At 39.4% G+C, this 27,987-nt stretch overlaps 1 protein-coding gene across 3 annotated transcripts; it reads left to right on the top strand.

Annotated features, from left to right (window-relative positions):
• The first annotated feature begins 29 nt into the window (after window positions 1-29).
• Window positions 30-27,952, top strand: mphosph8 (M-phase phosphoprotein 8). Of its 3 annotated transcripts, XM_037109244.1 has the most exons (14): window positions 68-440; window positions 2,954-3,115; window positions 3,940-4,989; window positions 6,160-6,256; window positions 8,219-8,479; window positions 8,737-8,859; window positions 9,564-9,652; window positions 20,660-20,800; window positions 21,159-21,245; window positions 21,709-21,863; window positions 22,213-22,364; window positions 22,619-22,743; window positions 22,994-23,077; window positions 24,994-27,952. In XM_037109244.1, the coding sequence occupies exons 1-14, from the start codon at window positions 339-341 to the stop codon at window positions 25,033-25,035; spliced, it is 2,670 nt and encodes an 889-aa protein (XP_036965139.1). In that variant the 5' UTR covers window positions 68-338; the 3' UTR covers window positions 25,036-27,952. The 3 variants fall into 3 exon arrangements, with proteins under 3 accessions (XP_036965137.1, XP_036965138.1, XP_036965139.1); XM_037109242.1 differs by lacking the exons at window positions 20,660-20,800; window positions 21,159-21,245; window positions 21,709-21,863; ... (2 more) ...; window positions 22,994-23,077; window positions 24,994-27,952 and adding exons at window positions 12,034-14,413; window positions 14,916-18,731 and having other exon boundaries at window positions 30-440; XM_037109243.1 differs by lacking the exons at window positions 20,660-20,800; window positions 21,159-21,245; window positions 21,709-21,863; ... (2 more) ...; window positions 22,994-23,077; window positions 24,994-27,952 and adding exons at window positions 12,034-12,403; window positions 14,916-18,731 and having other exon boundaries at window positions 38-440.
• The last annotated feature ends 35 nt before the right edge of the window (window positions 27,953-27,987 follow it).

Here is a 27,987-nt window from a genome sequence, read left to right as displayed (position 1 = left end):
GTTGATTAGTATGGCGTGTTTCTGAATTACTGAAGTTATCTTATCAATGTTGCGTACCGTAAATCATAGATTAGTTTTGCCGCTTACAAACTTCGACCACGACATTTAAAAATTGATGAAAAGCGTGAATACGACTTGGAAGTAGAATAATGGGAGGCTGGGAGCAGCATGTGAATGCAGCATTGTAAGAGCGGGCGGTAGCTGGTCTGCGGCGCTAGTGCAGTAACTACGGCCAGGTACGCTAGCGTCCTGCCTCGGTGAGCAAGCAACCAAAGCGGCCTTACCGAGTGCTGTAACTGAATAGCTTAATTTTAGCAAACCAGCACCAACCCGCAGCCATGGATGCTGAGACTGATAAGGTAGAGCCTGCGGACAGTGAACAAGACGAGGAAGAAGATGTATACGAAGTGGAGCGGATCATTGACATGCGAGTGGAAGAGGTAACGTTAAAGCTAGCTATATGCTACGTAGCCGCCTGGCTAGCTTTGCAAACATGGCTGGCATTGCTTTCACTCCACTCCCACGACGCATAGCCCACCTACAACGATGCCCAGACACTTTCCGTCATCAAAACGCCTCTCTGCAATGTATTTCAAGTGTATTTTGGTGCAGCGAATTGCTCTTGTGTCAGTTAACCAGTCATATGACACTACTCTTTTGACTGGGCTCACTGTTCGTGCACACACAGCATCGTTTGCTGTACAACTTCTCCCATGATGTCCGCTCGCCTCTCCCCTGCTGGGGCCAAGGACGGACGCTTTGCAAACCTGCAAATATTTATATCACGGGTGCTCTTGACCAGCGGCATAGCTAGATCAAACAAGTATAGGGTAAAATAATGCCAGTCACATTGTGCATCAAACAGATTGTATGGTTGATGGTTCCCTGATGATAAACAAAGTCAGTTAACGTAGTTAATTCCCAGTACGAAGGCTGCTAGTGTTACCATTGTGGCCGCCATAATTTTAAATGACAGAAACTTGACCGACTAACCTGTATTTTACAATTCTGTGCATCAATAGAGAAATACCGTAGAGGATAAAAGTCAACTGCAGTTGGTTTTAATTGTTTTAAGTTACGCTGTGCCTCTGTGAGCACACTTTAAGGCAGTTGTAACGTGTTGCTCTGCTACCTGCATAGATAGATAGATAGATAGATAGATAGATAGATAGATAGATAGATAGATACTGTATTCATCCCGAGGGAAGTTTTAGACATCCAGTAGCTTAAACATACATACAAATTTCACCCACATAAAAAAAAAACAGATCACTCACAGAAATATAATAGTAGGATAGATGGATTTCACTTCGATGCGTAAAAAAGATAAAAACTTGCATAGGAAAAAAAACGTTTAAAAAAAACTAAACCGGACACTAAACAGACGAGCTGTAGAAAAGCCCCCCCAATACTCTTAATTTGTGTTTACAAAGTAATGCCTTATCCCAAGGTGGTACCACATTTTCACACTTAAATAATAACTAGTCCTTAACGTGAGTGACTGGGAGGGAGTGCCTTTGTGTGTGTGAGAGAGTAGGTGTTGCAGGGTCGGGTTTGTTTTGGTCTTTGAGTGCCAGGCTTCACATTCACTTGGTTTGTTTACATCAAATTAGGTAATTAGATTTTACCCTAGCTTTTGAAACTCTTAATGTTATTTCTGAGATTTTAAGATTCAGAAACACTGAGTTAAACAAATTTCCCCCACTGCAGGACGTTAAATGATTTCTGATTCTGATTAATACAGGTGAACTTATGATGGAGAATTATTATTATTATTATTATTATTATTATTATTATTATTATTATTATTATTTAATTGGTTTAATTTAGTTTTTTTACATACTGAAGATGCATATAAATATAATGATCTTCCCATCAAAGGTTTAATTGCTAAATTTCCTTAGCTGGACAGTGAGCTGTTTCAAGGCGAATTCACACTGACAATAAAATAATCTCCAGCTACAGTGCTATCCTCACTTTTCCACAATAAAAAAAAAACGGTTGTCTCAACTTTATCAAAGCACTATTACAGTCAAGTCTTTAAAGTAACAGTTCTCTTATACGAAACGTGAATTTAAATGAACTAGAACAGTGCCAGTATTGTTTGATAAATTCTGTACTGGAGAGACTGTGTAACTGTGACACGTATACTAATGCTGCAGATACCTGTTTTGTTACTGGTGCAGTTTTCCTGTTATTATTTCTGCATGTTTGACTTCAAGTGTTGGCCACTTTCAAATGTTTGTATGAAAACACTCCTCTTTAAATCCACCAAATCCACCTGTTAAATGTAAGCCACAGGAATCATTGACTGCTCTTCACACAAGTTCTCTTGTATGAAAATAATGTCCCAACTACAGAAGCTATTCATGTATGTATATATGTATATATGTATATGTATATATGTATATATGTATTGCTTTGTTGTCTTGAAGTCTGTCCTTTAAACGTAGTTGTTGTAGAGACACTGAAGCTCCCAATTAGACATTGATGATGCAGCTGCTTTATTAAATCGCTTTCATATGCATCCTAGCTTCTTACATTTGTTTTCCAATGTATAAATAATTACAACATGGTTCAGGTCAGGTAACATGTTTACCTGCAATGAGCGTTGCTGATGTTCACATTTTGCCAGTAGTTTTATGATGTAGCTTTTATTTTTTTGCTTCTTCTCCCTAATAAACTCTTGCTGTCTTGTTTGTAATATGTAATATATTGTGAATACAACATGTGAAAGAAAAGAAAGTGTGCACCGTTCAAAATACTACTATTATTGATTTTATCTCGTCCATCAGCTACGTTTGCATTCAGGCAGCTATTATATGTAAATGTTGTATTGCTCAACAGATTTTGTTGGCTAGTGAAAGAGCCTTCAGCCAAATTCTGAAAGCTACCAGCTACTGTGTCAGGCTGGTGATGGCATCAGCCTCATATCTCGTTTGTCTGTTTTTAGGGTGAAGTGCTCTACAGAGTCCGCTGGAAGAATTACTGTTCTGACGATGACACTTGGGAGCCAGAGGCCCATTTGGAGGACTGTCGCGAGGTCCTCTTGTCTTTTAAGAAGAACATGGCTGAAGTAAAGGCCAAGAAAGAAGCAGAACCCAAGAAGGCCGTGGTAAGTTGAAGTGACAGTCAGGTATACATAACAATTGTGATACTTTATTCCAAAACAATAATACCGGTGTACAAGATACTATCTTTTTCATAATACTAACACAGTCAGTGTTCTCTGTAAAGATGGATAGATTCAGTATCCAAATAACAGAAGTCATAAGTTTTTGAAGGGTAAATGTTGTGACAAAACAGGAGACCTGTAATGCAGCAGAGGCCCCAGCCTACAAAATTTGTCACAAGATGTAAGGCAACATGTTTGTTTTGTTACAGACCCCAACCACTGTCACTGGCAAAAACATTCATGCTAATTGTGAATGAATGAATATAGCTTGAACTAACATCTCTCAGAATAATGGCATTATAATATTTAACTGTATTGTGCAGCCCCAAGGCTAACCATAAGTGAGTCTGTGTTTAATCAACTGAACTGTTAGTGATGCAAGCCATAGTTTTCCATGCTGTCCTCTATAATGAGACTGATGCTGCAGTTTGCCATCAGGCTAACTTTAAGCAAACCCTGTCCAATATTACTGATGCTATAGTCAAATCTGTATATGTGTAAGTAATAGAATGAGGAGGGAAAATTAGTTTGAGAACAGCACCAGGATTTTAAATGAGAAACTGACCATTAGACTTTAAGGGACCTGGTAGAGTTTTATTGTAAACAAGCCAAAGTTCAGTGTTACTCATCAAAACCAGTTTGTGTGTGTATCCTTGAGGTCAAACAGACGGGGTCGGGTGCCTCTCCTTCCTTTTTAAAACATTTGCTCAAGTATTTTAAGTCCCAAAAAAAGTGTGACCATGCGTGTTCCGTTCCCCTTTTAGAAACTGCTGCCTACAAAGAACGACGTGTTTGATGCCGACTCGGAGAGTGACGGTGACAAAGACCGTCCAACTGAGTCACCCATAAAGAAGAAGAAAAAGACAAAGATCCGGGAAGAGGAACCACCTCCAAAGGAGAAAAAGAAGAAGAATAAAGACAAACGGAAGGAAGATATCAGGCCCCTCCCAGCACCAGAGACAGATGAAGAAGAAGAAGAAGAAGAAGATGATGAAGAAGAAGAAGAAGAAGAGAGACCGCCAACCCCACCCTCTCCTTCAAAGGAGAAAAAGACTGAATCAAAGAAGCGGGTGGTTGACTCTGATGAGGAGGAAGATGAGCCTGTTCCCTCCAAAAAACAGAAGAAGGACAAGGGAAAGGAGGGAGGAAAGCATAGGAAAGAAAAAGGAGAGGAGGGGAAGAAAAAAAAAGGGAAGAAGGAAAGGAAAATTGAAACCTCAGAAGATGAGGCCGCTGCACCTTTGGAAGACTACCTGAGTGACGGCCCATCAGAGTCCCAAATGGACGTGACTGCATCAACGGAAGCTGCAGTAAAGTCAGTTGATAAGGCACGTTTGGATGAGTCCAGGCAAAAGAGGGGGAAATGGGAAGTAAAGCTGCAGGGCATTAAGGACCTCATCCATGACAAAAAGAGCAGAAAGCCAGACGCTGCTACAAAAGAAATCAGCCTCCAAAAACTAAAGAGCCTCACCTCTAAAGGCAAAGATGAATCTGCCCCACACTCGGACTCCAGCGATAGCTCCACCTTACATAGGAAAGCCAAGAGCAAAGGGCAGGAGAGCTCATCAGCGCCACCCAAAGTCCCGTCTTCCTCCACATCCTCGTCGTCCTCATCCTCGGTCACAGCAGCTAGCAGCGGCAAGGGTAAGGAGGAAGAGGTGGCTAAAGAGGAGGTTTTGGGACAGAAGGATGCCACAGGTTCCACTAACCTGTTTGAAAAGTTCCTGTTAAACTGTGAAGCGAAGGACCGCGCCCCCCGCAGGCAGCCAGTGCATCAGCCCACCCCAGAAAAGAGCAGCAGCAAATCCACGAAGGTACAGTTTTAGTGCAGTGTTTATTTTTTGCATCGTGTGACAATAATGTGTTGGAGTTGAATGTGTGATACATGTTGATTTAACTCGCCAAAAGTGCAGAAAAAGTAGTGGAATCCCATTTTGTCGGATAAACTAATTCGATTTTAGTAGCTGAATAGCTGGCTCACTGTGACCTCAAAAAATGTTTTATTTTCCCTTATCCCATGCAACAGAATTTCACACAAGTTTCCATCAGGATGAAATTAAGGGAAGAAGGGAAGGGTTTCATACACAACATGTTCATAGTCAACTTCACTGTGACATAATGATCTGAAAAACACTTTTCTGACCATTATTCAGCTCTGTAATCTGTATAGATCTTTTGTGCTGCCGGACTGAAGATGTGTGTGAAGCGTTTGTGTTTCAGAATAAGTAGCTTCTTTGCAATAACATTAATATATGAAGCATTGTTAACCAGCGCAAGCTCATATTGCTGATATTGATCCTCAGGTGATTGTCGTTGCACCATGTGATGAAGCTCTCTATCAGTCCTCTGTACTCTCCTGTAAAAATAGTCTGTAAGTGAAGACAGCATGTTTAATAGAAATTAAACTTACATGTCAATGTAGTGATAACTTCCATTTTGCCTAAAAAATACACCTTATACTTTCTATTATATTCCCTCAAAGTCTTAACTACATGTATTATCCCTGTCTGGACAAACATGTATGTAAACTGCAACTTGACTGGCTGGTGAAGGCTGCTGATCGCAAGGCAGTAATTCTAGTTTTCCTCTTATGCAGTTGTGATACCCAGACTCAAGGTCTCAGTCTTTGCAAAATGAAAAATGTCTGTCTGGGTTCAACTGAAAATGTTCAAGAAGTTGCACAAAAGCACCAAAGGCAACTGCAAGCACCTCTGAGAATATGATTAGATGTTGCTGTAATTTCTTTACTTATTTTAGTTTATCAAATAGAATGATGTGAATGCTTAATTTCTAATAAAAGATAATTGATGGAAATCAAAAAAAGTCAGGACATGACATGATCACATCAACAGAATGCATATTTGTTTCAGAATGACCATGTCAAATGCATTACTGTTTGCTCTGTTTGATGGACCCTGCTGCTCAGTGGTTTGCCTGGAAAAAAGCAAAGGTTTTTAACATTTTTATTTTTTCCCTAACAATAGATAATAGGAAAGATTGAGAAGATCCCCAAGACAAACAAAGATTCTCCAGGGCAGAAACCAGAGCCCAAGAAGTCAGAGAAGAACAAGCAATCCGATGGTATGCAAGATACTAATGCACAACACATCACATGTATAAAACATGTAGTTGTTGATTTTCTTAATTTGAACATGTATTCACCTCATCCCAGACTGACTTCTGCCAAAGAGCAACAACGGGTGAAAATAAATCAAATAGAGAAAGGAGGGATGCACAGATGCAGATACTGGCGTTGGGCATCAGGCCAATACTGTGCTCATATACTCGCACTCGCAAAAATTCACCGATAACAGGCGCTGATCCCACTTTATTACATTTGGCCCTACATTGCATGAAAAATAAAGACCGTGATCAGAGGGCAGCTTGTCATTTTCGATTTTAGTGTCTAGGGCCTAGGTCGCTAACAAGCAGACCACAGTCCAGGTCCCGTCCCAGATGCCATCATATACAGACCTGGACCTATAGTCATTAAATTTATTGATGTATTTGAAATTTTGACGGGGTGCAGCTTTTCTAAATTTTACGATACTGGTTTAGTGGATCAGGAAATCTACTGACCAATTGCATCTGGGATAAGCCATCCCATGTGATGCTACTCAGCCAATTATGTCTGTGCATTCCATGCAATATGCATTGCGACTCTGAATACAGACAGCCGAAAGAGGTGAGAAGCGAGTGAGAGACGGAAAGACGAGTGAGCAACACAGGTAGAGAAGACAGCTAACTAACTAAACATAGCGCTCTCTATATCTACAATATTATATATCCATATCATTAAATGTTAAGTGACAATGAATATTGTCAAATTTTTTATATGTTCTTTCTTTAAATGATTTGACAGTCAGTTCTTGATTACATGCAGACATTGATACAACTACTAGGCTACTTCAGTGTATATCACACTGATTCAAATGTGGAGACTGCAAAGGTTTAATTGAGATATTAAGTTGACTGTTAACTAAGTTTCATTGTTTGATTTGTCAAATTTCATTGATATTTTGTCAAGTTTCATTTTGACAAAGGGGAGGCAGTGCCAGTGTGGAGGATTTGTGTCCTACACACCAAATGATGATTATTTATATTTATTTAATGTATTTTCATTTGTTGTAACAAGCAGAGAAGAAAATAAATCCTGTATATTAACTGAGTGCATCTGTAACCAAATAGTTATTTTTTTGATAGAAATATCTGTATCGGTGCTACGTGAAACAAGATACTCACAAAGCAAAATTTAGAAGAAATGCACAACAAACAGCATGCGTGATTGTGTCGAATATTCAGTTGGTTTGTTCATCACCCCAGATGTGTTTGTGGTCCAGACTACTCATTCATCAACACAGCATCTGTAGTGAATGTAGAGAGCAGTTACATAATGAGAGATTCAATATTTTAGTAATTTTGCATTTGGGCTATTTTGTTTCCCACAAACCATGAAATAGAAAAGTTTGGCAGAGGTGTTGAGGCAGATTTTTTATCTCTGGGAAAAGCGATCAGACAGAAGCTTTGCCTCCTCCCTACAAAGTTATTACATTTCTAAGGCTCATATACTTACTCTTTTTTGTGTGTGTCTTTGTGAAGTGTAAGTACTGTTGTATCAGCAGTAGCAATATTCATCTTTTCCTCGTCAACTTGTGAGTGGTAAATCACACTGTAGTGTAGCTAAAAGCTGACTGTTGGGACTTTGTTTCCTGCACAATCAGAAGGTGAAGCACAATCATTGCAATAAGGTAGCGTCACAGTACACCACAGAGACCTGATTCTCTTAGGCCTGTTAGGTGCCACACGTGAAGGTGGAAAAAAGGCATAATGGATGCTTTTTGTTTGTTGTTTGCTTCAAGAGATTACCTAATTTAGATACACACAAACGACAAAGAAAGTATAGTCTTCACCAAACAGGAAAGGTGAATGGCAACCATGAAAATAAAACAAACTGCTGTTGTCTATAGGTTTGGTGGATGACTGTGATGGAGGATGTAAAGCTGTCTTGGGTCTCATATGACAGTTTGTCTACTCCCCCTATAGTCCCCAGGCCTGGCCAGAGTTATGGTTTCAACCTGGACAGTGAGGAGAGGGAAGGAGAGGAACCTGCAGCAAAGCAGAGGCCTGGAGAGGAACCCAGGGAGCGGAGGGAGAGGCAAGAGGAGACTCAGCGGCCCGGCTGGGAGAGGAGAACCCCAACAGATGACAGGAGGAAGAGGAGAGAGGACAGTGAGCCCAGACTCTTTATGGCTTGTGATGACAATCAGGACACCCAGGACACCCCAGAGGGCGCTGACAAATCCGGTATGTTTCTGACCAGCCGCTAAGCACATGCTAATCTTCACTGCTTCCGCATATCAGATTGTTGTTTCATATTAAGGTATGCATTTCGCTTGATATCTGATCATTTTAACATATGACCTAAGTGAAACAACATTAACAGAGGTTTGAAAGATGAATTTGAGCAAGACATTGGAAGAAGAGGTCATTTGGATTGCAGTATTCAGGGTTTCAGTCTGTCAACTAAATCAGCATTTTTCTCTGCATTGTATGTTTTACAGACAAGGGCCAAGCCACTTTGAGTCTAGGAATGGACCTCAACCTGGACTGGATGACTCTGGATGACTTCCAGAAACATCTGAATGGGGAGGATGAGATCCTGTCAGCTCCACCTTTATCACCCAGTGAGTATTCACACTGAAGACAAATGGCCAACTTTTGTCTACAACTACTACTGCTATCTAGAAGCTTCTCAGGAAGTAGCTGAAGTAGAATTCTGAGTTTGTCAAAATAACCTGAAAAAGCACACGGTTGTACATTAAAATGTACTACCTGACTTTAATGTGGCCAATTCCAAACATGTGGGGTAGATATAAGGATGTGAGGGATTTGGATTGAATTAATAGGCATGGCTAACCTTTATGAAAGAATATGGATTTAGAGGACATTTGGCTTTTAATCCACACCTCCTCACCTTAAATCAAGAGGAGGTGAGTAGGAAACAAGAATCAAATTAACTAATTGTATCACAGTCACAGTCTTACTAAAATGTAATCAACAGGCATCTACACACACAGGTCTGACCCATGATATTGCTTTGCTGTCTCCAATGAGCCACAAGCTAACAGTCAAAGTGGTTGTTTTTGACAAGCAGTGTGCTGCAAATCCCTATGTGATTTGATGAATGTACATATGTATTCATCCTTAAATGCAGCACAAATGACACAGGGACACATAACATTTTCTAAAATATTCATTTTTATTGTACTGTGTATTTTAACAATTACAAAATTTAAATTGAAATAAAAAAATATTTTCAAGAATGTGTTATTGCGATCTATAACATACATTCTTTACATTTCATTTCACTTCACTTTGTTTCTGTTAGGTGAGTTGCGGGATGCTGTGAAAAATGGAAATTACATGGCTGTAAAATTGGCACTTAATTCCAAAGAGGACTACAATCTGGACCAGGAGGTATGTTCAGTCCCCTTCCAAACATTAATTTTTAGTACATTTTATAAAGCCATATCAAGCCTTCTTAAGTTTTCAATTCTAAAACACATTACACATATTTAATAGCTCGCACCTTGGTCGTCCCCAGTGTGTATGTATGGGTGTGTTTGTGCAGTCCAGTATGAAAAAACATAAATTTTTTGGGATAACAAGTGTCACACGGTTCTGTTTATTACACCAGCACTGAATAGTTGCCCAGCCGGATCCTCTGCATTTCATAAACAGGAACTAACATCTGGTGAAAAACAATCCTTTGTCTTGTGGAAGTGGTTGGAAATATTTGAAAGGCATTGATATAAACAGTGGTCATCCAGAAATTGCTTTTGTCCCATGCGGAATGTCTCCCCAAGAAATATTTTAACAATTTGAAGCACAGTCTTCAGACGTATTACAATGATGTCAAGGTGGTACTTATTGTGAGACAAAAGATGCTTGTAGAGAAATGTTCTGTGTCAGGATACAATCATCTGTTTGTAAATTGACTGGATCAAATTTGGAAGTACTTCATTTAATTCAAAGGTATCTTAGAAAACCCTTGAGTTAAATGGTCAAGTTATTCATCAGTATCAGCAGGAGGGGAAAATACTGAACAGTAAAAATGAGGGGAATCGCTCAAAGGACTACATGATGTAGACAGAGAAGACTATATTCTATCACATTCAAAGCACCTTAATATTTAACCCATACTACACTTAGATGATAAAATGTAGTATAGAACTGCGCACCAAAGAATCTGTTTCGTCAAGATCTACCTCTAAATCCTTCATGCCTACTAATAATTCAACGCATCAAGATGTTTGTCCAACTCCAAAGCACCATTGCTTCTACAAAAAGGTAAGAGTGTGACCTCAAAAATATATTTGTTAAGCAACAGTGATGTAATGGTGTAAATATTTTGTTTGGCAGTCATTTAGTTTGCTTAAGGCTTAAAATCTGTGTTGTAATTACAAGTTTTTAGTCTTAAATTATGCCTGTAATGTATTGAGAATTAAAGGGCCATTCAGGTTAATTTTAACCTGATCTGTATGTTTGTTTGTAGGCAGAATCTGCGAAAAGTTAATAAACATTTCCACCAGAGTTCTGTTATGAGATCTAACTCCTTCTCTCTGGATGACTTAAGATGCTCACCACTCTGTTTACTCATTGCTCTTAGCATCTTAAGTTAAGCTAGGTCATTGTATAAATTTTATTTAGGTGTAACTGTGTGTACATTCGTAACTTGAATGTAATATGAATTCATCATGCTGTATATTCATTATAATTATTGCACATTAGAGACTGTGGTGTCATTTTACCTTGCAGAAAACAAGCCAGTGGAAGAAGATACTGAACACATGAAGTAACAGGACAAGATGAACCCTTTTGAAGCAGGTACATACTGTGCTTTCAGAACATGTATCATAATCATGATCATAGAACAACATGTGCACTCCCATCGACAGTAACTTTCCATGTATTCAGGATTTTTATTTCATTTTTACCTTACAATTAAAAGTTTCAAAGCATAGATGACAACCAAAAGAAAAACTTAATGTTGTGAATGGCCAGACACAATGAAAATGTTCCCATGTTTTGCCATTTGTACCTGGCCTGGTCCTGGAATCTGTAATGGTTTATAATTTTTTTAGTTTTTTTATATGATATAATATAAAAACTTCTTCCTTTTTTTTTTCATTTATTTTTAAGCCACTTGGAAGACATGTTGTCTTGAATCACCACTTTCATAGATTTCACTGTAAAACACAGCAACGGTTAGTTGAAATATTTTGTACGTGCCATCAAAAGTAATATAATTTGTTTTGATTGCAAGCCATGAATGTAGGTCTAGTGTCAGTGCATATTATTATGTTCCCTCCATGTAGCATTTCATCCAACACCCCATGACGACATATACTTGGTTAGACAATTACAATGTCAAAACGCTGCTTGATCCAATAAAGCCATTAACTATTCTTGAATGGGTCATATGTGGTTTTTGTACTGGCGATCCGAGAATTGTCAGGGGTCTTCTGATACTGACGTTGGGCTAAAAGGTGATGTGTGGCCATCACATTGACTTCTGTTTGAATGAGCCTGAATCTTTATGGGGCATTGCCAAGGTGCTGATGTGTAAACAGCAAATGAAAAATGTGCACAGGATTTTGACAAGGCAGTAGCAAAAAAGTATAGCTTATCACCACCGCTTAACAACCAAAAGTCAAACCACCCTCACCACACACACGCATACACACACATACACACACATTTATGTTCTAATGGATCTGTCTTATAAGTTCACCAAATCAAAATATTCATGAGGTCTGATTTGGCGATGAGTCTTACATATACTTGTTCTTTTGCAGGCTTGTACTATTGGTGAGACGAAGTCATTTGAAGGAGAGAGGAGCTTGATTGAAGAGAGGAGTTCAAGTGATGCTCTTAAGTTGACCCCTAACCTTGGCAGTGCACAAAAAGAAGAGGGTACTCCATCAATAAATGAGATTATCCCACAAGATTTGGATGGCCCAAATGATGGCGAAAAAATTCCAAGCTGCCCTGCCAGTACAAACACTGAGCAAGTGATGGTGAAGGAACATGAAATGATCCAAACATGTGGGAGGGATATAACTGAATCTCAATACACTGCTTGTGATTCAGCTACCGTGCAGGAAAGTCAAGGAGAGGAAGACCAGAAGCAAGCACAAGAAGACAAGATCTCAGACAACACAAAAGGTGGTTTATCAAGTAAAATGAGTTTGAACTTTGATCATTCAAATCCAGCCAGAAATGCAGAAGGGATGCTGACAAGGGACAGTGACAAAACAGAAAAAAATGGCGTAGCTAACATACAAAGTTCCCCCGAGAAAGCAAATGAGTCAGGTGGTGAGGCAGAGGATGTTGTGGCAGGTCTGTCAGATAGTACAGAACAAGTTTTGTTAAAGTCAGAAACAAAGGGGATTGCTAAAAGACGATCAAGGCGTCGCAGGAAAATTGTGGAGAAGAAACAACCCACGCGATCCAGTTTAAGGACCTGCAAAAAAGTGCTTGAAACAAAACCAACCCCAGTGGATGATGAGAAAAAAGAGTCATTCAAAAAGCACTTCTGTTTATATTGCAAAATGGCTTTTACCCAACTTGCAAAGCATTTGGAAAGGAAACATGCAGAAGAGACAGATGTCGCTCATGCAATACACTTTCCCAAAGGTTCCAAAGTCAGACAGACTTTGCTTGACCAAATCCGAAATAAAGGAGACTATGAACATAATTTCAAAGTTCTCAAAAGTGGTGAGGGGGAAATTGTCACAAAGAAGCTGGTGAAAAATCCCAGCATTTCAGTACGTGACTTCCTGCCTTGTCAGCACTGCTTTGCTTTTTATCGCAAAACTGACTTATGGAGACATGAGAGGTCATGTAAAGCCAGAAAGGGAGATCAGAAATCATCTGAAAGGACAAAAAGAAGCGGAGTCCACAGTGCCGCCTCTCGGCTGCTTCCAATGTCAGAGTTCTTAACTGAACGTTGTGAGGAAATCATACACATCATGCATCAAGATGACATTTCAAGGCATATCAGAAACGACCCACTTATTTGTAAATATGGCAATGCCTTGTCTGCTAAGTATGACCATGACAAGTCTCAGTTTGCATATATTGCACAAAAGATGAGGGAACTGGGTAGATTTGTGCTTGCTGTACATGAGCTTGACAAGAGCGTTAAGTATTTGCATGAAGTATGTCTACCATCCAGATTTGAATTAGCCGTTGAAGGGGCCAAAAAAGTGAGTGGATTTGATCCCAGTTCCAGTAAATTTAAAACGGTTTCACTTGTCTCGAAGATTGGCTACTCTTTGAAAAGAGCTGCAGAAATAGCTTTCGGGGAAAGTCGTATGACGGAGGACAGTGAGACTGAAAGTGAAGTGAAAAAGTTCATACAGCTTCTTGATACAAAATGGAGTGAGAGTTTTTCACGCAAAGCACTTGCATTATCTCTCAAGCAAGAGGTCAAAAAAGTGGAAGTAGACAAATCAACTGTGACGGAAGATTTAATAAAACTCCACAGGTTTATCACAAGGGAAGAAGATGAAGCGAGAAAAGAGCTGAGAGAAAGTCCTAGTCTGTCAACATGGAAAAAGCTCAGCGAGGCCACTCTAGCAGATGTGTGTCTGTTTAACAGAGGAAGGGTAGGAAATATTGGTAGATTACTCTTGCAAACCTATACTCTCAAAAAGAGTCGGGGAACGTTTGTGCCCTCTGCAGATCAAATAAGGAAATGCACTAAATTGGAGCTGGACCTTGGTGCCAATTTCACCAGGTTGGAACTTGAAGGTCAGTATGGAAGGAACATGCTGGTTCTGCTAACAGAAAGGATGGTTTTGTCAGTTGATTTACTCATTGAAAATCGAGAACAAGCAGGTGTGTCCAAAAATAACCCATACCTGTTTGCAAGGACTGAAGGCCCATCCTTCATTAGAGGATTGGACTGTTTCCGACGGGCCGCAATGGAATGTGGAGTTAAAAACCCAGAAGCACTTCTGTCTTCATCATTAAGAGAGCAAATTGCCAGCTGCTGGCAGATAATGAGCCTCAGTGAACACGAATTGGATCAAGTGGCCAAACTGGTCGGAAGGAGCAGCCAGGAGTGTTATAGGCTCTCAAAAAATGCATCACAGCTGGAGGAAGTGAGCAAACAACTTCTCAAGATAGATCGAACACTGCCATCAAGTCCACCCAGTACTGCTAGAGACGGTGATTACCTTTTGCTCCTATGGATCCTTTTGCATTAATGTATTCTTTGATTACAACGGTTGGATGGCAAATAGCCAGTGCTCTCAAAGTATAGTTTAAATTTTACTTAACAATCTCCACTAAGGCACACTGAATTGCTTGTTAATCAGCAGATGCAGTTTTATCATTGACATGGAACAATAGATGTTTAAACTTACCATTATCCAAACCTTTTTAGGACTTGACAGTTTATTATTGATCTTTGAAATGGCAGTTGCCAAACAGTCCCCACTCTAGATACACTTAATTGTCTGTTCAGGATTTTTTGACAATTTCAAACTGTCTTGCAAATAGCAGCTGACAAAACAAAATTTAGCTTTTTCCATGGTCAAAAATGAACTGTCAAACACAACAGTTTACATTTTGTATGATTTTTTTAAATTTAGGGTGAATTGCAGTGTAATTTTATTGAAGATTGTGTTTTACAATAAAATGATGATTTAATACACTTTTATCTTCTTAGGAACTGCACAGAAGTCAGCTTTGAGGAGAAGACCTTGGAGTGAGAAGGAGCAGGCTGCAGTGAAGCGTTACTTGTGTGAATTCATCACAACAATGAAGGTTCCAGGCAAAAAGGAGTGCAATGCTTGCATAGCTGCTGAACCAGATCTTGGTGGAAGATCTTGGACAGATGTCAAAAACTATGTTCACAACACACTACAGACAATACGGAGGAGAAATAAGTCTGAGCTGACTGTAGATGAGAGTCCAAAGCCTGGAGTTCAAACCTCAAAGAAAGATTTGGAAGACGAGAATGTTGTCTGTAGTCTGACAACAGTGCATCCTGATCACCTAAGTTCAAATTGTTGCATGACAATGGCACCACAAACCAACCTGAGAGAATCATCAACACCATTCCCTACAGAGTTGACTCCAACTTATGCTACTTTGTGTTCAACTAGTACAGACATGGTCCATACCAGTCAACCATTAATTTCTACTTTCACGCCATTGAATGCTACTGATACACAAGTGGTTCCTACATTTACTCCGCACAACACTACAAATGCACTAATGCCTCCTGTATACACATCAGAGAACATGATGATGCCAATGTCTCCTCCTTACACACAGAATGCCACAAGTATTTTGCCCCCTTCTGTGTATGCACCACAGGACACTACAAGTTCACAAATGATTCCTACTTTTAGCGCCCTTAATGCACCAAGTACCTCAATGGTGTCTACATTCACACCATTGAATACTCCAAGCTCACCAATGGTCCCTGCATTCTCAACTCTAAATCCTAGAGCTATCATTTCGTCATTCACACCTCTAAACCATTCAAGTGCACCAGCTTACCCAGCGAACCCACCGAGGGCCCCTCCAACTGCACAGGTTGTCCCAACAGTCCATAGACCCAGTGTTCCTGACAGAACACGTGTGGCACAGGAAAGTTCACAACTGTCCCCTGCGGTGACTTCAGCTGCCAAACCTCAAAAGAGAATCAAGAGGTTATGGAGTGAGGAGGAACAGGCAGCTGTGAGGCGTCAATTTGGAGACTTCTGTAAACTGGTCAAAGTGCCAGGCAAAAAGGATTGTGATGCATGTTTAGCTGCTGAACCTGCCCTGAACAACAGAACATGGCGGGAAGTCAAATACTATGTACATAACTCAATTCAGTCAATGAAAAGAAGAGGGCATCCAGTCGCCTCCAAACAAAGTATTGGACAGGAACCAGAGACTCTTAATCCCAACACGGAGTGGGATGGTCCTGTTTATCTATCCCTGTAAATATTTGTAAAAAGGACTTGTTAGAAGACAATACATGGTCAGTGAGATTTTATGTGTGTGATACGTGTGGCTTTTGCCTCAAATTATATGTGGCTCAAGAATTCAACGGATGTGAGTAGTACTGTCAGTGAACCTTGGTCTCACTAGCCATATGGATGTTGACAAACTGCCCTGCCTTTCCTTGGGTCACACTTTTTAAGCAGCTCTTGAAATATTCAGAATCAGGTCCATCAGACCAAGCTCCTGGTGTGCTGTTGCATGAATATAAACAAAATAGGTTGAACCATGGGTGTTTGAACTGTAGCTTTGGGTCAGAAAAGCAGATTTTAATGTTGAGTATGATTAGATTGCATCTACATATGTAACATAGTCAAATATATAACACTGTCAATTTGTCAGGTCATCACAGGTTATTTCTAGAAATGTTTGTGTTTTAGATGTGTGATCATTCAGTAAATGTGAACAATATTTTGCCAGGATTTGCGATTTGCTACAATTGTCCCTGGCAGTTGGCCAACATGGAACCCAAATAGACTTAAACAGTTTCAAACACAGTATTTGGGAAACTGGTGAAAGTAAAAACAGAATCGTCTGGGACTCCCCAGCCATCGTTAACAGGGCATTCCCCACCCTGCACTGGGCAAAGGTAGCCTCAGTGACTGTACATTTTGAGTGGGATTTTTACTTTTATTTACATCAAAACTGACTTGGACATCTATATTTCTGTCTGTACTGTTTTCAGTAGCATTTGTATCAATTTTTGATGAAATCAAAACTGAAATTGAAAAACTACCAGCAAATCTTTGCAGCTAGTCCCTCCAACATGTGTGCTGACTTGCTTGACATAATTCTCAAATGCCTGGCCTAATTATATAATATTCTTGCTTTAGCCAGTAGCCTACATTGTAGATGGCCTCTGATAGCCTGCAGCAGTCATGACTTACCTTCCTTGCTGATGTTAGAGATTTAGGAGCTCTGTTTGTATACCTCTCACTTAAATATTGAAAACATATTTTTTGTTCTTTTGAGGATTCTGTCGATAAATGTGCATTATCTTCGTTTATAGATTTGTTTTTTTTAACAAACTGCTGAAAAGTTTGGTTGTATTTTTATATCACTATAATGCAACTGTGTAGAACATTTTAGTACTTGATCATGTTTGATGTACTCTAATTTGAGGTAAAATGCGCTGCATTGGTCTCATTTGTATTACTTGTTTTAAGCTTTTATTATCTGGGTATTTTTAACATTAATATCCAGTTTTGAAGATCAGATTGCCTTATTATTTTGATAATTTGCTTTATTACACTTTGTCCTATTCATGTTGATTGCATCTTACAGAAACATAGCAATTCTGCTCCTGATACCTTTTGTGAGCTGTTTACCACTTTGGCCCATAAACCTACAGGTTACAATTTTTTGTTATTGTTTTTAGTGTTGTTACACAGTTGATATATGACAAGCATCAAAAATGTTAAAAATTGAATATGGCATCCCTTTTATATTTTCAAATGTAAGGAAACAGACATTTAACAGTGGCCTTAAAGGGCCTTTGTGCAACTTATATTTTGTGATGGAAGCCTGACATTGGTTAAGTTAGTGGACCACATTTCCTTTGCAAAGAAATCCACAGTCCAGCAGCACTAAAATATGTACTCAAATTGTCCACATCTGAAGGAGATGGGGAAGGTCTCATTTTTCATGTCATGTTACCATCTGCACATTTCTAGGAATTGTTTCATAGAACCCCTTTTAAGTAAATTCTTGGTCCAAGACTTGTGACTGTTGTCTTGATTAAGCAGGTTAGTCCCATTTTAGTTTTAAAAATTGGACACCACAGCTTTTATTTTATGCTCGATATTCAGCAAGGGGTGTGGGCCATATGTTGTTCGGAAGCGTCAGTCAGCACTGTAGATGTCTTCATTTGCATTTAACATGCAGTCTACAGTGATTTTCATTTATTTTTATGATAAAAAGGAGCAGAAGTTATGGTTAAGAGTTCTAGATAGCACTGCTGCTATTTGTCAAGGACAAAATCTTTTGTGTTATCGTCAGTAGCAGCTGTAGTGAACCTGTGTAGAGTAACAAGTGTTCACCCTTTCATACCAAAGCAATTGGTCTCAGACCCAGAATCTTGACTGATGCAGAACCAGGTCAGATAACCCATGTTAACTCATTCATATCAATGGGAAACAGATTTTTCCTGTGTTGTTTCTTCCATGTGAAAGGGGTTTATCTGTATTACAGTTCATACAGTAGTTAGGGCTACACCTCAGATAAATCAGTGTTTGGAAAATGAAGCTGTTTGAGGTCCTCAAATGATAAATGATCATTTAGACACTACCATTGCTGTTTGTTGTTGCAAATAAACACTTTTTTCCCCTGTAAAGTAGATAGCTTTTTTTCTCTTGTATAAGCACACAGTGCGTGTTACTGTTGATTTTGGTGCAATTAAGATGCCTTCAGTTAATGCTTCTTACCAAGTATTGTAAAAAAACTCATGACTTCTGCTTGTACAATAAAATGCTTCTTGATTTAAAAAACATTGCATTGTTAAGAAAATATATTATTTCTTTGTTCTTACAGGGTTGAATGTCACATTTTCTGCATTTTTATTTTTTTATTTTTTCTAATACAAAGTGCCAAAGGAAACTATGTTTAGTAGATTTAAACTTGCAAGTGTATTGCAAGCCGAAGTCTCACCACTTCCGACAAAACCCCATGAGACCTTATTTCAGAAAAAACTTGCGTGGAGAGAGAAAAATATTTTTTGAATTGTGCCATGAACTACACATAAGATGTGTGTCAATTTAAAAAATCATTTTCTTAGTCAAGACTCAGTTTGTCATAATTTATGTTAAATATTTAGTTTCGTGTTGGAGCACTCAGTGAAATACATCGTCTCACTTTACACATTAACAGCACCAACATGGCCACCAACTCAGCACAGAGAAGGCACTAAAAGAGATGAAAATCACAATGAATCTGGTCATGTTGACAACTATAGTTATGTGAAAGAAGAATTGGTCAGTTCTGTGAGCGTTCAACAAGGCAGCATCACTAACATGACTGTTGGCTGGGTAGCTTTTATAATGAAAGTTTTTTGGGGGTTTTTCCCACAAACTGCGATTTTCTCAAGTTGAAAAATGATCTTTTAAATTGAGAAACGTGTGAATCATGACACAATTCAGATGGGATCAAAACATTAATTGTCTCTATCCATTCACTACCATACAAAGTTTTTTCTAAAATTATTCCATGATGCATTTAATTTTAATCCTATGTATTGTTTTGGGCTTTTTTGTGTGTTTTCTTTTAATTTAAATTTTTTAAACTTACTGAAGCTTTGTGAATTCTCATTGTGAATGTCAGCAAAATACAAATGTTACTAAGTTGTTTCACCTCTAAACCTATAGTAAGGATTGATACACTGGACATCACATCACTGACAGAAGATTCTGGGTCTTAACCTGTCAGCTTTTGCATGTTCTCGCTGTTCCTTTGTGGGTTTGCTCCTAGTGTAGGGTTTGGGTTAGCACTAAATTGCTTGTAGACAAGATTGTGTGAATGGTTGTTTGTGTTGACGACCTGTTCAGGTTGCACCAGTGTACATGGTATAGATGTATACTATGTCAGCTAAGATTGGCTCCAGCAAGCCTGCAAATCAAAATTCAGAATGATTGTGAATATTTAAAATATTGGTAATAACTGCGACAAAACTGCTCAAAAGCTTTTTGTGCACAGTCATTATTTGACACTGATTTTGCAGGAACACCTACACATTGTATCACACATCAGTTTCTGCTGAGGGGGACAGACATTTTTGCTTCCTGAAACACAACTGAGGTTGTGGAACAATGAAGAGAAATGACTGCATTATGACTTTCACTGTGTTTCTGATAGAATGGACATCCCTGTGACAAGATACCAGTTTCCTCAGCCCGATTATACAGCATACAGTGCTGTATGTGCTATACAGTGCAGGACTAATGCCCCACCTGATGCCTCTCACATTTAATATGACTTCATGTCTCAAGTCATTTATAGATCCACCTTATCATTAATATTCACATCAGCATTGTCATTTGTGCTTCTATAGCAAGAGAAAACTATATAAACCAACTCAGCACTCTCACCCTCACGTCACATAACAAAGATTTCCAGTTGGTTTTGGAAATTGTGTGGAAACAGTCATTTTCAAAAGTACACACATAAAGTTTTATAATATTAATAAAAACAAATTTAAAGAGAACTATGTACAACTGGGGAATAGTGTTTTCTTTAGGACATAATTCATGGTTAGTAAAAATAAAATCAGGCCTATGGGGCATTACTCATTTACTCATTTTCCCCCATCGGTCTACGTATTTTTTTTTTTTAAATCAGATGGCATACATTTATTTCTTCATTTAATAGTACACAGAATTATTTATCTGTAACATGGTAGTTTCATGTCTCTCACTCTGTCCACAGGATGCCAGTGGTATGTCCCTGAGCATGCTCGCAGCAGCGGGGGGCCAGGACGACATCCTCAGGTTGCTGATAAAGAAGGGGGTGAGGGTGAATGGGCGGCAGAAGAATGGCACCACAGCCCTGATGCATGCTGCTGACAAGGTAACATGACATCTCAAACCTTATATTTTGCAATTTACCATGATGTTGTTCGGGTCTTTTTTTTTTAGAGTAGATATTTCAGCCCCTTCCCTCAGGAGTTGGTGAAGACAGCTCAGACAAACTAAATATTGAACTACATGGTGGAATACTGCTTCCCTCTGCTTAGATTTTAAATAAGCCAACACATTAGCATTCATATCTTAAGAACGTGATGATATATCAGTGTTGTTATTAAATCTTGTTGAACTGCCCCAATATTGATGCAGGTTTGAAATTACAAACACTGGTGGTTCACTTTAGCACATTTTACAGTCCTGTTTCCTCACTAATTTGTTTATTTATTTCTGTCTTCTCTCAGAATTTCTTGACCACTGTTGCAATTCTGCTGGAGGCGGGCTCCTATGTCAACGCTCAGACATTAGGCGGGGAGACGGCACTGATGAGGGTAATGCTCACGTTCACACACAAGTTGACACAGAAGACCTGATCCTCCAAATGAAGTTGACGGCTATGCTAAACCACAAATGAATGAGATACACAGTCCTAACAATTGTGTCACACTCTTCCAATGAACTCAATTGGAATGCACCAAGACATTAATTAATGCACCAGGATTAATGAGGCAGGAGAGAAGAATACTGTTGCCGTGTAAACATAATGAAAACATTTAATGAGGAAGAAAATGCATCCTTGTCGTGTTAAATACCAGGTTGGATGACACACTTTTACCATTCAGACTGATAGCAAATCTATCCTCGCTCACAGGGGATAAAACAATGCAAAGAGACAAGCCGTGATATAAACACTCATTGTACCTTCATGTTTCTCACCTATAGTGATTTCCAGCGGTCAGATCTGTACAGGGGACTGGGGTTGTGTTGGTTAATGTGTCCCGTCCTTCACTTCAGGCATGCAAAAGAGGGAACGCTGACGTAGTGCGCCTCCTGCTGGAGTATGGAGCCGACTGCAACATCTTGTCCAAACACAAGAACACGGCCATGTACTTCGCTAAGCTCAGCAACAGTCTGGTGGTGTATGACCTCATCAAGGACCACATAAGCATGTGAGTGCTAAGCATAGTTTCTGCCCTCACTCAACACTAGTGATGGAGAGACAATGTGTTTTGGAGGCGAAAGAAAGATTTCAATATTTTATTAATGAAATAGTGTGGCATGTCTGCAAAAAATCTTTAAAAAATGTAAGAAATCATCAGAGGTGATGACAGTAAATTGAACACAGCACTATACTACCAATACTGACCAATAAACAGAAGGTTATACAGCAGTTTTAAAATCGAATCCCTGTGTTTTGACATGTGTTTTGTGTTCCTGTCCTCATGTATTTTTGCTTATAATGGAATTTTTATAATGGAATTTTTTTTTTTTTTTTCTGGCCATCTCCCTGTCTCTCAGGCTGTCCAGTGTGGCGGAGGACACCATCCGAGCGTACTTTGAGTCTCGTCTGGTGCTGCTGGAGCCCGTCTTCCCTCTCGCCTGCCACAGGCTATGTGAAGGACCAGACTTCTCCATGGAGTTTGGCTTCAAGTCACAGCCTCAACCTGAGGGTAAAACACAAACTTTGATTTGGAGCTCATCGGTTCTGTTTACAGCTGATAAACATCTTTATCATGTCACATAACATAAGCGATGCAGTTTGGTTTCATGTTGTTGAGCTGATAACATTGTCATTAACCCATTTGAGGTTTGGGACCTCTCCTATGTAGATGACATTGTGAGAGACTCCTGAGATTCTCTGTACCCTTTTAACTTTCATTTTCTTCCTCTCCCACAATACCTCTGTCCCTCCGTCCTGCTCTAGGATCAGGCATCCTCCTCTTCATCTTCCACGCTAACTTTCTGAATGAAATCACAGCCAGGCTCTGTGGACCCTGCAGCGTCCATGCCGTGGTGCTCAACGACAAATTCCAGCTGCCCATCTTCCTGGTTGGTTCTTAACAAAAACAAGCAGATTATTAGAACACAAAACACTTGGTAGAATACAGAGGGGTAAAATGAAAATAGAAAATATATAAGACAAATTTGAATGTCATAACGTGTAAGTAATGAAATGGGAAACTATACACATGTGAACTTATTTACAAACAGTGTTACTGTTTGTTGAATTTATTTTATTTTATTAAATGTTTTATTCTTATTTTTCTTAATGTATGTTTTCTTGTCTTCAAATATTCAGGATAGTCACTTTATCTACTCCTTCAGCCCGGTTCCAGGCATCAACAGACTCTTCATTCGTCTGGCAGAGGCACCAACAGCCAAGGTGATGTACTTTCACAAAAACACAGATGCTACGTCAGTCAGCAGGTCTACTTTGGCACGATAACACGACAAATCCATTTGTAATTTTGGGATTACAAATTGACTATGTTCCCTGTTGACTACTGTCCAAATTTTGCTAAAAATATGGTCCTATGAGCTCCATCAGTAGGGGCGTGACTTACCCCCTCTATTATTGCTGCATTAAAGAACACAGCTTCCTCATTCATTTCAATTAGACTGCTGCATTTACACAGTGGGGGTCCTCCTGCAAGATAATTGAACCTGATCCAGCCTCTGCAATGTCATTAAGGAATACAGTGTATAAGCCAGACAAGTTTTCTTCGCTTTGTTTGTCATGAGAGGATGTTTTCTGCTGTGATACTTTGAGTAAAATCATAGAATTATAAATACTACTACGTATAAAGAAAGTAAAGAAATTCTGAGTATAGTTAATGTATCTGTCAAAGTGTCGTTCTCACTGAAATTGAAATTGTATGCAGCAAGCGAGATTCTGCGCTAACATCATTTTTTTTCTCTCTTCAGTGAGGGTTGATTTTACTTCATGTTAAAGGATGAAGCTGACATTAGATTATACATTTCTTCTTTCATGACAAAAATACCATCAAAACCCTGATTCTCAAAAAGTTGTGAAATGTTCCTCCTCTCATTTTGCATACTGCAGGCATCAAATCATAATTAACATACATTTGCAGAAAAAAGAACTGGCCAAATCCTCAAAACCAATCTGTGGCAGTATATTACCAGAATAACAGCTAACTGTAGCTACTGTTAGCAGGTAAGCTCTGTTAGCTGGGCAGCTAACAGGCTGGGCTGGGAGCACAGAACACTGGGAAAGTGTTGGTGTTTACACTGCTAGCACAGAAGCTTTGGACCAAGACAGGCCAACTGGTTAGCATGATAACTTCACTATCTCTGCAGCACAATAATGTCAAATGGATTGTTTCTTAACGTTCTGGTGATGATTTTAGTTATTTTTTAATGTTTTAGTAAAATTCTTATATATTGCTTATTCTTATATATAAGTGCTTCAGTGCTATATATGGCCCTTACATAAAACTGGCCTGTCTCTGCAGGAGAACGACTCAAACATTTTTAATTGGTGCTACATGTGCAAAAAAGAACAGAATGAAAGGTTAGGTATTTTGCTGAAAAGGTAGAAAACCAACAACAACCAGAATGCACCTGATTGGTGAGGGACTGCGAACTGGCTGGTGCTTGGTTTACGATTGTAGTCTGTTTATAAGCAGGAAACAGTGAGGAAGTAGGCTGGTAACAACCAAATGGTATTGCAGCTAAACAGCACAATAAAATACAGTTTTAGGTTTGATCAGTTTGGTGAGACGCCCCTCTCTCCAGAGAGAGATAGTCTTTCTTTTAACAGGTGAGGGGCGTGAGGATCTGCCTATACTCTTTAAGGGGATGCACGCATATAAAAATATGGAACATCAATCAGTAGTTTATACAAAGCTCTAGAAAACACCAGATGACGCTTTTTTCATCATTTGAAGCATATTTGACAGTAATAGAGTTGGGGACTCTGGGTGCTGGCAATAAGTTAAGTTCACCGTTGTTCTGCTGCATATACTGTTAACATTGTTGTGATACAACATTGGTGGAAAATCACTGAAGTTCCTGTTTAAACATCTTGTCTTTTTACTACATTCAATCAAGTATAGGTGAAAAAGGATTTGCAAAAGGTTATATTCTTTTTCTCTTTACATTTAACACGGTGTCCCGACTTTTTTGGAATAGGGGTTGTAGAACCCGCCAGTGTAAGTTTTGAAAAACAAAGCTTCCACATTGTTGCCTCACCAAGTGTAAGAGGCTAAAAGGTGAACTTTAATCGTGATGAAGCGGTTGTGGATTATGCTAACAGCTCCTTTTTTCTTTCCTCAGGTCAAGCTCCTCATCTGTGCGTACAGAGTCCAGCTGCAGTGATCCCGACTCTGCTCAGCAAACCACAATTAAACACACCACACACTGAAACACTCTGCCGAAGCTCATTGTCTTCTAAGAGAGGAAAAGTTTGTTGGATCGTCATTACGGTGAAGTTAATTAAGCACTGGCTTCCTCTGACGTCACTGCAACTTCTCAAAGACTGAAGCTCATTGATGACATCTGAATCTTGTCCAGGCCACAGCTCTGAGTTGGCCCGCATATGCAGCACAAATCTGAGGATCTCGTGAGCTCGATTAAATTTCCAGTAACCGTCGAGCAGCCCGTCCATTCGTTTGTGATGCCATCGCTACGCAGCTTCTGGGTAGAGGGAGGCACTCAGAAACTCTCTCCTCTCTCACTGTAGTAACTTCCCAGGTTGAGACCCTCCTGAGTCGTGCCTTTCTCCAAGTTCCACCTTCTGTCTGAGTGGATGTGATAGATGTGTGTGTTGTTTGTAAACCTAGCCTGTGTGTGTAGAATGTTTTTTGGGTGCATTTGAAGAATATAGGGAGGAAATTTTCCAGTACTGTTTTTTTTTTTATTTATTTTTTTTTTTTGGACCAAGTTAATGTTTTCCCACTTGTGTTTTTGGTGACACATTATTTTGTAATGGATTCTTTTCAGTGTATTAACTTGTGTGTTGTCCCTAAAGAAGTTATTAGTGCTGTCATGGTGGAAAAGTAGGCCAAAACTCTTGTCTAAAGCTATGATGTGCTTTGGATGTCAGATGTCCTCCATTGAAAACAAATGGCAAATACTTTTTGTGCACTTTTCTAGTTCCCAGATATTTCCTTTGTGTCACATTTGCTTGATGGAGACCAGTTTGTTATCCGGAGAACCAAACCAAAAGTTAATACATTAGAATGAGAAGACTTCAAAGTATCATGTCGAGTGTTTGAATTAATGAAGAAAAGTTTCCTTTGCCTGTCATGCACGGAGTTGTTGTTTATATTTTCTGGTCTGTACATATTCATATACTATATATAAATATTTACCTACATGCATACTGTTATAAAGTGGTCAGCTGATGACTGACTTTTGCTTTTGTTGTCCGTGCCACTGTAAGAGTGGGTTAACTTATTTAGTGTGTAAGTAAAAAGCAACGGTGTCGATTTACTTTGAAGGGCTAAGAGGTGTCGCCTTAGATCGACAGCCCTGTTATAAAAGGTTCTGGGTTTTTAAATTGAAAAGCCTTTTAGACTGCCAATCAAAAGTCAGCGCTCCCCTTCGCTCTCCTCCGACAATCTTTTTCGTTAGGATTTGAGAAGTGTAGTGGATATTAGAGGAGGCCCCTCTCCATCAAGACATGAACCTAAATGTTGTGAGAAACACGCCTAGATTTTAGCTGTGTGATATTGCCTGTGAACTCGGAGCTCGGGGCAGCAATATGTCTTCAAAGCGTTGAACATCTGCGGTGTTAAATGAACCACCGCTGCTGTCAGAAACTTCAAACTGATGGTGACTCTCCATGCTGCCTTAAAACCTACCTACAGTTTTTACTTTTACTGTGTGTTTTTCTTCCTCGTTCCCATTAAGGGTAAAAAGTAAAGAATTTATTAAACCCTGTTGTTATTTTTAATTAAAAAAAAACATTAATAACAAAAACTCAGTGGCACACATGTAACGCTAACTCTGATTTTTGCTGTTAATCCATGGATTTAAATAGCTTGCGTCCTCTTCTGTGATTTTGTCTCAATGACAACACACAAAACGTTAGAAAAAGAGCCAAACTGCTGAGCTTGTAGCCAGACGAGACAGTCTGGACGCCTGCGCCCGCTGCTGTTTGCATGAAAATGTAATCTCTTTCTGTTTCTCTTGCGCAGATACAGGCTTTGGTGTGTACATTGTGAGAAAAGCCTCTCCCGCCATTCCATCACTCTCCGACCATATTCTTGTCAGTCTCTCTTGCTAACTACAGCCACCCTTTAATTTGTCGCTTTCATGCAGCACAGTTTCGTGTGACTGTGTGACCGTGTTCAGTGGAAGGGGAGCTTTAAAGTGCAGCCAAAGCAACATCAGAACTGGCTTTAGATGGTTTTCATTTTCATCTTCTACCCTGCATGTCTGGTGACAGAGTGACCAATCAGTATGCAGAAAAGTTTGCGTTCGAGTGGATGTTTTTTGAAGAGGAGTAGGATCTGGGTAGCTCTGTAGTTAAGTTAGAACTGGTGGAGAGTGACAGAAGAAGATGGGAAAGTGAGGGATGGTGGTGTTAGACTTAAAACAACAAAGATCCTAACTGTGGAATTGTGAGGGCTGTTTGAGGATTACTTGCTCTTTACTATCCATAGATGATCTGAGAAGACTCCAGAGCAGACTCTAAGAGAGGTGTTGCATGTTAAAGCCCATTAATGATGTACTTTGCGATGACAAGTAGCCATTCTGCAAATCGCTGAGCTGCGCTTCACAGATTGTATGTTGTTGTTTTTTTTCCTTACTTTCCACACACTGACTGGTTCCTGTTAATTCAGACTCATGAAACTTTCTTGAGATGTGTAAACCACAAGGAATGAAGTCAGGCGACGTGGAAGGAAGGAAAAGTCAATTAAGAGCATGCGTTCAAGAATGACTCATTAGTAATAAAAAATCTTCAGATGTGTTGTCAAGTTTAACACTTGTGAAGAGGCTGTTCAAGTTTGTCTCGATTCTTTGTGTGCTGATTTTTTTTTTCCTTTTTTTTTTTTTTTACCCTCATTATTTCCTGATTTCTTTGCCAATTCCCATCGCTTCTGTCCTGCCATACACACCTTTGTTATGGGCTGTTGGAAAATAATTGGCCCTGAATGTGCCTGCAGGTACGTATGTACGTGTGAGAAAGGATTATCTCAATGTTGTTTGTATGGACGCTGCAGCCAGTTGCTGCTCCTCCCCCGAGGCTGTGTCTCTGTCCTGAATAAAATGTGTACATATATTTCCACACTGGTCTCTCTGCCCATATTCATTCATCCATCG

Source organism: Acanthopagrus latus, chromosome 9 (genome assembly GCF_904848185.1).
Source record: "Acanthopagrus latus isolate v.2019 chromosome 9, fAcaLat1.1, whole genome shotgun sequence".
Lineage (NCBI taxonomy): Eukaryota > Metazoa > Chordata > Actinopteri > Spariformes > Sparidae > Acanthopagrus > Acanthopagrus latus.
This window is presented reverse-complemented; position numbering and strand designations above follow the sequence as displayed.